The sequence below is a fragment of the Triticum dicoccoides genome, chromosome 4B (assembly GCF_002162155.2).
Source record: "Triticum dicoccoides isolate Atlit2015 ecotype Zavitan chromosome 4B, WEW_v2.0, whole genome shotgun sequence".
Taxonomy (NCBI): domain Eukaryota; kingdom Viridiplantae; phylum Streptophyta; class Magnoliopsida; order Poales; family Poaceae; genus Triticum; species Triticum dicoccoides.
Window position 1 is genome coordinate 662015461 of NC_041387.1, and position 9431 is coordinate 662024891.

A 9431-nucleotide genomic window follows, 5' to 3' on the forward strand; every position below is an offset into this window, starting at 1 on the left:
AATGTCAAAAAAATAAAAGAAAATAAGATTCCCATGTGATATGTGGTCTAGTTGTTGGGAAAATTTACAAATATGAATTTCAACTTTATTTGCAAAATCTCTCTAGAATTTAGTAAAATGGGCATAATTTTTGCATACGAACTCGGATTAAAAAGTTTTTTATATGAAAAATCATCTACTCAAAAAGTTACATCCAAATTTAATCGGGGGAACCCTGTTAAACATTTTCAAAATCCTCAAAAACCTAACAGAAAAAAAGTTACGGGCCTTTTAAGATCTGGAGGCAAAAAAGTTCAAAAAAATTCAGTTTTTTTTGAATTTTTGTTAAATTCAAAAAAAATCAAAACTACTTATTCAAGAAGTATTAGTGTTACTAAATAATTATTCAAGATTATTAGTGTTACTAAATAATTATTTCAGTTTTTTTGAATTTTGGTCATATCTGGTCAAACTATGGTCAAACAATGGTCAAACTAATTATTCAAGAAATATTAGTGTTACTAAATATTAGTGTTATTTTTTAGAACAATAGTTTCAAACTCAAACAGTGAAATGTGTGACTTCATGCTCAAGCTAAATTCCTGAGGTTAATAGGATTGACATCTTACTATTGTCAGGAAAACAACAAGTGCAGACTTGGAAACGAGGGAGAATAGAACCCGGAAGTTAAGCGTGCTCAGGCTGGAGTAGTGAGAGGATGGGTGACCGTCCGGGAAGTTAGATGATGAGGGGTGATTAGAGGTTAAGTTGAGCAGTGATGAGGGGTGATTAGAGATGAGAGGTTAAAATAATTCAAAATTTTGAAAATCCAAAAAAAAATCAAAAAAAATAAAAAAAAATCAAAAAAATTAAAAAAATCATAAAAATTCCTTTAGTACCGGTTGGTGTTACCAACCGGGACTAAAGGTGGACCTCCAGGCCCTTTAGTCCCGGTTCGTGGAACCGGGACTAAAGGCCCTTATGAACCGGGACTAAAAGCCCTTTTTCTACTAGTGAAACGTTTCAACCGTGGTATTATAGGAGTATACCACATCACCTTGGCAGGAATCTTCTTCCTGGGGTGCTCGCCCTCGACATCACCAGGGTCATCGTGATTGATCTTATAACGCAATGCACTGCATGCCGGGCAAGCGTTCAAATCCTCGTACTCACCGCGGTAGAGGATGCAGTCATTAGGGCATGCATGTATCTTCTGCACCTCTAACCCTAGAGGGCAGACAACCTTCTTTGCTTCATACGTACTCTCGGGCAATTCGTTGTCCTTTGGAAGCATATTCTTTATCATTACCAGCAACTTTCCAAATCCCTTGTCAGATACACCATTCTCTGCCTTCCATTGCAGCAATTCCAGTGTGGTGCCCAACTTTTTTTTGTCAGCTTCGCAATTCGGGTACAACAATTCCTTTAGTACCGGTTGGTGTTACCAACCGGGACTAAAGGTGGACCTCCAGGCCCTTTAGTCCCGGTTCCACGAACCGGGACTAAAGGCCCTTATGAACCGGGACTAAAAGCCCTTTTTCTACTAGTGAAACGTTTCAACCGTGGTATTATAGGAGTATACCACATCACCTTGGCAGGAATCTTCTTCCTGGGGCGCTCGCCCTCGACATCACCAGGGTCATCGCGATTGATCTTATAACGCAATGCACTGCATGCCGGGCAAGCGTTCAAATCCTCGTACTCACCGCGGTAGAGGATGCAGTCATTAGGGCATGCATGTATCTTCTGCAGCTCTAACCCTAGAGGGCAGACAACCTTCTTTGCTTCATACGTACTCTCGGGCAATTCGTTGTCCTTTGGAAGCATATTCTTTATCATTACCAGCAACTTTCCAAATCCCTTGTCAGATACACCATTCTCTGCCTTCCATTGCAGCAATTCCAGTGTGGTGCCCAACTTTTTTTTGTCAGCTTCGCAATTCGGGTACAACAATTTCTTGTGATCCTCTAACATGCGCTGCAACTTCTTCCTCTCCAAATCACTTGCGCAGTTTCTCTTTGCATCGGCAATGGCCGGACCTAGATCATCAGCGGGCTCATCTAATGCCTCTTCTTCAGCTTCTTCCCCCATTGTTGTATCATCGTATTCAGGGAACCCATGGCCAGGATAGATGTCGTCGTCCTCTTCTTCTTCATTGTCTTCCATCATAACCCCTCTTTCTCCGTGCTTGGTCCAAACATTATAGTGGGGCATGAAACCGGACTCAAATAGGTGGACGTGAATGGTTCTTGACGTAGAGTAATCGTGGCCATTCTTACAGCCAGCACATGGACAAGGCATAAAATCATCCGCCCGCTTGTTTACCTCAGCGGCAAGCAGAAAAGTATGCACGCCATTAATGAACTCGGGAGAGCATCGGTCATCATACATCCATTGTCGGCTCATCTTCATTACACAACACTGAATAGACCAAATTAATACAAGTTCATACATAAAGTTCATATACAACACTTAATTAAATGCAACATACAAATAACTCTCTAGGTAAAGAATTTAAATGCAACAACAAATGCGATCAAGATCGCAACTAAGGTAACAATTGATCCAATAGCATAACGATACCAAGCCACACTATCAATGGCATATTTTCTAATCTTTCTAATCTTCAACCTCATTTTCTCCATCTTGATCTTGTGATCATCGACGACATCGGCAACATGCAACTCCAATTCCATCTTCTCCCCCTCAATTCTTTTCAATTTTTCTTTCAAATACTCGTTTTCTGTTTCAACTAAATTTAACCTCTCGACAATAGGATCGGTTGGAATTTCCGGTTCACATACCTCCTAGATAAAAATATCTATGTCAACTTGATGGGCATAATTTGTCATAAACACGAAATGCAACAACTAGTTTTAAAAGAGAATATACCACATTCGAATCATAACAAGGACGAGGGCCGACGGGGACGGATATCAAAACCATGGCACTATGTATAACAAACAACGTACAGGTAAGATAATTATATCGAGTAACTATATATCCAAATCACACAAGCATCAATTTGGTAATGTAAAACATTCATGAACAAGAGCCTCACCACAAGGTGGTGCCGGCGAATGGACGGTGCAGGCGATCAATGGTGGTTACTGTTGGGGAACGTTGCAGAAAATAAAAAAAATTCCTACGGTTTCACCAAGATCCATCTATGAGTTCATCTAAGCAATGAGTGAAAGGAGAGATGCATCTACATGCCACTTTGTAGATCGCGAGCGGAAGCGTTCAAAAGAGCGGGGTTGAGGTAGTCGTTCTCGTCGTGATCCTATCACCGGAGATCCTAGCGCCGAACGGACGGCACCTCCGCGTTCAACACACGTACAGTCAGCGTGACATCTCCTCCGTCTTTATCCAGCAAGGGGGAAGGAGAGGTTGATGAAGCTCCAGCAGCACTACGGCGTGGTGGTGGATGCAGCAAACTCCGGCAGGGCTTCGCCAAGCAACTGTGGGAGGAGGAAGAGGTGTAGCAGGGGGAGGGAGGCGCCAAGACTCAGAGTGCGGCTGCCCTCCCCCCCTCCTTTATATAGGCCCCCAGGGGGGCGCCGGCCCTGGAGATCCAATCTCCCAAGGGGGGCGGCGGCCAGGGGGGGTGGAGTGCCCCCCAAGGCAAGTGGTGCGCCTCCCCCCTAGGGTTTCCAACCCTAGGCGCAGGGGAGGCCCAAGGGGGGCGCACCAGCCCACTAGGGGCTGGTTCCCCTCCCACTTCAGCCCACGGGGCCCTCCGGGATAGGTGGCCCCACCCAGTGGACCCCCGGGACCCTTCCGGTGGTCCCGGTACAATACCGGATGACCCCGAAACTTTCCCGATGGCCGAAACATCACTTCCTATATACTCCCTCCGTTCCAGAATATAAGGTGTATTGGTTTCCGTGCAAGTCAACCATTTGAAAGTTTGACCAAGATTATAGAACAAAATACAAACATCTACAATACCTAATAGATAAAATATGAAACTACCTTTCATGATCGATTAAATGATATAGATTTCATATTGTGGATATTGATATACTGTTGTAAAAACTTGGTCAAACTTGCACTCGTTTGACTTTTGGAAAAACAAATACACCTTATATAAAGGAACGGAGGGAGTATAATTCTTTACCTCCGGACCATTCCGAAACTCCTCGTGACGTCTGGGATCTCATCCGGGACTCCGAACAACATTCGGTTTGCTGCATACTCATATTCATACAACCCTAGCATCACCGAACCTTAAGTGTGTAGACCCTACGGGTTCGGGAGACATGCAGACATGACCGAGACGGCTCTCCGGTCAATAACCAACAGCGGGATCTGGATACCCATGTTGGCTCCCACATGCTCCTCGATGATCTCATAGGATGAACCACGATGTCGAGGATTGAATCAACCCCGTATACAATTCCCTTTGTCAATCGGTACGTTACTTGCCCGAGACTCGATCGTCGGTATCCCAATACCTCGTTCAGTCTCGTTACCGGCAAGTCACTTTACTCGTACCGTAATGCATGATCCCGTGACCAGACACTTGGTCACTTTGAGCTCATTATGATGATGCACTACCGAGTGGGCCCAGTGATACCTCTCCGTAATACGGAGTGACAAATCCCAGTCTTGATCCGTGTCAACCCAACAGACACTTTCGGGGATACCTGTAGTGCACCTTTATAGTCACCCAGTTACGTTGTGACGTTTGGTACACCCAAAGCACTCCTACGGTATCCGGGAGTTACACGATCTCATGGTCTAAGGAAAAGATACTTGACATTGGAAAAGCTCTAGCAAAACAAACTACACGATCTTGTGCTATGCTTAGGATTGGGTCTTGTCCATCACATCATTCTCCTAATGATGTGATCCCGTTATCAACGACATCTAATGTCCATAGTCAGGAAATCATGACTATCTGTTGATCAACGAGCTAGTCAACTAGAGGCTTACTAGGGACATATTATGGTCTATGTATTCACACGTGTCTTACGATTTCCGGATAATACAATTATAGCATGAATAAAAGACAATTATCATGAACAAGGAAATATAATAATAATCCTTTTATTATTGCCTCTAGGGCATATTTCCAACAGTCTCCCACTTGCACTAGAGTCAGTAATCTAGTTACATTGTGATGAATCGAACACCCATAGAGTTCTGGTGTTGATCATGTTTTGCTCGCGAAAGAGGTTTAGTCAATGGATCTGCGACATTCAGATCCGTATGTACTTTGCAAATATCTATGTCTCCATCTTGAACATTTTCACGGATGGAGTTGAAACGACGCTTGATGTGCCTGGTCTTCTTGTGAAACCTGGGCTCCTTGGCAAGGGCAATAGCTCCAGTGTTGTCACAGAAGAGTTTGATCGGCCCCGATGCATTCGGTATGACTCCTAGGTCGGTGATGAACTCCTTCACCCAAATCGCTTCATGCGCTGCCTCCAAGGCCGCCATGTACTCCGCTTCACATGTAGATCCCGCCACGACGCTCTGCTTGCAGCTGCACCAGCTTACTGCTCGACCATTCAACATATACACGTATCCGGTTTGTGACTTAGAGTCATCCAGATATGTGTCGAAGCTAGCGTCAACGTAACCCTTTACGGCGAGCTCTTCGTCACCTCCATAAACGAGAAACATGTCCTTTGTCCTTTTCAGGTACTTCAGGATATTCTTGACCGCTGTCCAGTGTTCCTTGCCGGGATTACTTTAGTACCTTCCTACCAAACTTACGGCAAGGTTTACATCAGGTCTGGTACACAGCATGGCATACATAATAGATCATATTGCTGAAGCATAGGGGATGACACTCATCTCTTCTTTATCTTTTGCCGTGGTCGGGCATTGAGCCGAGCTCAATCTCACACCTTGCAATACAGGCAAGAACCCTTTCTTGGACTGATCCATTTTGAAATTCTTCAAAATCTTATCAAGGTATGTGCTTTGTGAAAGACCTATGAGGCGTCTCGATCTATCCCTATAGATCTTGATGCCTAATGTGTAAGCAGCTTCTCCAAGGTCCTTCATTGAAAAACACTTATTCAAGTAGGCCTTAATGCTGTCCAAAAGTTCTATATCATTTCCCATCAAAAGTATGTCATCTACATATAATACGAGAAATGCTACAGAGCTCCCACTCACTTTCTTGTAAACGCAGGCTTCTCCATAAGTCTGCATAAACCCAAACGCTTTGATCATCTCATCAAAGCGAATGTTCCAACTCCGAGATGCTTGCACCAGCCCATAAATGGATCGCTGAAGCTTGCATACTTTGTTAGCATTCTTAGGATCGACAAAACCCTCCGGCTGCATCATATACAATTCTTCCTTAAGATGCCCGTAAAGGAATGCCGTTTTGACGTCCATCTGCCATATCTCATAATCATAGTATGCGGCAATTGCTAACATGATTCGGACGGACTTCAGCTTCGCTACGGGAGAGAATGTCTCATCGTAGTCAACCCCTTGAACTTGTCGATAACCCTTAGCGACAAGTCGAGCTTTATAGATGGTAATATTACCATCCGCGTCCGTCTTCTTCTTAAAGATCCATTTGTTTTCTATCGCTCGCCGATCATCGGGCAAGTCTGTCAAAGTCCATACTTTGTTTTCATACATGGATTCTATCTCGGATTGCATGGCTTCAAGCCATTTGTTGGAATCTAGGCCCGCCATCGCTTCTTCATAGTTCGAAGGTTCACCGTTGTCTAACAACATGATTTTCAGGACAGGGTTGCCATACCACTCTGGTGTGGAACGTGTCCTTGTGGACCTACGAAGTTCAGTAGCAACTTGATCCAAAGTACCTTGATCATCATCATTAATTTCCTCTCCAGTTGGTGTAGGCACCACATGAACATTTTCCTGAGCTGCACTACTTTCCGGTTCAAGAGGTAGTACTTCATCGAGTTCTACTTTCCTCCCACTTACTTCTTTCGAGAGAAACTCTTTTTCCAGAAAGGATCCGTTCTTGGCAACAAAGATCTTGCCCTCGGATCTTAAGTAGAAGGTATACCCAATGGTTTCCTTAGGGTATCCTATGAAGACGCATTTTTTCGACTTGGGTTCGAGCTTTTCAGGTTGAAGTTTCTTGACATAAGCATTGCATCCCTAAACTTTTAGAAACGACAGCTTAGGTTTCTTCCCAAACCATAATTCATACGGTGTCGTCTCAACGGATTTAGACGATGCCCTATTTAAAGTGAATGTAGCTGTCTCTAGAGCGTATCCCCAAAATGATAGCGGTAAATCGGTAAGAGACATCATAGACCGCACCATATCCAATAGAGTGCGATTACGACATTCGGACACACCGTTATGCTGAGGTGTTCCAGGCGGCGTGAGTCGTGAAACGATTCCACATTTTCTTAAGTGTGTACAAAATTTGTGACTTAAATATTCTCCTCCATGATCTGATCGTAGGAACTTTATCTTTCGGTCACGTTGATTCTCTACCTCATTCTGAAATTCCTTGAACTTTTCAAAGGTTTCAGACTTGTGTTTCATCAAGTAGACATACCCATATCTACTCAAGTCATCAGTGAGAGTGAGAACATAACAATATCCTCCGCGAGCCTCAACGCTCATTGGACCGCACACATCGGTATGTATGATTTCCAATAAGCTGGTTGCTCGCTCCATTGTTCCGGAGAACGGAGTCTTGGTCATTTTGCCCATGAGGCATGGTTCGCACGTGTCAAATGATTCATAATCGAGAGACTCTAAAAGTCCATCAGCATGGAGCTTCTTCATGCGCTTGACACCAATGTGACCAAGGCGGCAGTGCCACAAGTATGTGGGACTATCGTTATCAACTTTACATCTTTTGGTATTCACACTATGAATATGTGTAATATTACGTTCGAGACTCATTAAGAATAAACCATTGACCATCGGGGCATGACCATAAAACATATCTCTCATATAAATAGAACAACCATTATTCTCGGATTTAAATGAGTAGCCATCTCGTATTAAACAAGATCCAGATACAATGTTCATGCTCAAACTTGGCACTAAATAACAATTATTGAGGTTCATAACTAATCCCGTGGGTAAATGTAGAGGTAGCGTGCCGACGGCGATCACATCGACCTTGGAACCATTCCCGACGCGCATCGTCACCTCGTCCTTCGCCAGTCTCTGCTTATTCCGCAACTCCTGCTGTGAGTTACAAATATGAGCAACGGCACTGGTATCAAATACCCAGGAGTTACTACGAGTACTGGTAAGGTACACATCAATTACATGTATATCAAATATACCTTTAGTGTTGCCGGCCTTCTTGTCCGCTAAGTATTTGGGGCAGTTCCGCTTCCAGTGACCCTTCCCCTTGCAATAAAAGCACTCAGTCTCAGGCTTGGGTCCATTCTTTGACTTCTTCCCAGCAACTGGCTTATCGAGCGCGGCAACATCTTTGCCGTCCTTCTTGAAGTTCTTCTTACCCTTGCCCTTCTTGAACTTAGTGGTCTTATTCACCATCAACACTTGATGTTCTTTCTTGATTTCAACCTCTGCTGACTTCAGCATTGAAAATACTTCAGGAATGGTCTTCACCATCCCCTGCATATTGTAGTTCAACACAAAGCTCTTGTAGCTCGGTGGGAGCGACCGAAGGATTCTGTCAATGACCGCCTCGTCCGGGAAGTTGGTCTCCAGCTGTGATAGGCGGTTGTGCAACCCAGACATTTTGAGTATGTGCTCACTGACAGAACTGTTTTCCTCCATCTTACAACTATAGAACTTGTCGGAGACTTCATATCTCTCGACCCGGGCATGAGCTTGAAAAACCATTTTCAGCTCCTCGAACATCTCATATGCTCCGTGTTTCTCAAAAACGCTTTTGGAGCCCCGGTTCTAAGCTGTAAAGCATGCCGCACTGAACGAGGGAGTAATCATCAGCACGTGACTGCCAAGCGTTCATAACGTCTTGGTTCTCTGGGATGGGTGCTTCACCTAGCGGTTCTTCTAGGACATATGCTTTCTTGGCTGCTATGAGGATGATCCTCAGGTTCCAGACCCAGTCCGAATAGTTGCTGCCATCATCTTTCAGCTTGGTTTTCTCTAGGAACGCGTTGAAGTTCATGTTGACATGAGCGTTGGCCATTTGATCTACAAGACATATTTTGCAAAAGTTTTAGACTAAGTTCATGATAATTAAGTTCATCTAATCAAATTATTTAATGAACTCCCACTCAGATTAAACATCCCTCTAGTCATCTAAGTGTTACACGATCCGAGTCGACTAGGCCGTGTCCGATCATCACGTGAGACGGACTAGTCATCATCGGTGAACATCTTCATGTTGATCGTATCTTCCATACGACTCATGTTCGACCTTTCGGTCTCTTGTGTTCTGAGGCCATGTCTGTACATACTAGGCTCGTCAAGTTAACCCTAATTGTTTTGCATGTGTAAAACTGTCTTACACCCGTTGTATGTGAACGTAAGGATCTATCACA

At 44.0% G+C, this 9431-nt stretch overlaps 1 protein-coding gene across 1 annotated transcript in view; it reads right to left on the bottom strand.

The window, feature by feature from the left end:
- LOC119294238 overlaps window positions 1-8697 on the bottom strand; it is a 26512-nt gene extending 17815 nt beyond the window's left edge. The window contains exons 1-2 of the mRNA XM_037572466.1: window positions 8237-8697; window positions 7570-7747 (exon numbers count right to left, since the gene is read on the bottom strand). Coding sequence (XP_037428363.1) covers window positions 7570-7747; window positions 8237-8697 — 639 coding nt within the window. The remainder of the gene's footprint in view (window positions 1-7569; window positions 7748-8236) is intronic.
- Window positions 8698-9431: the final 734 nt, after the last annotated feature.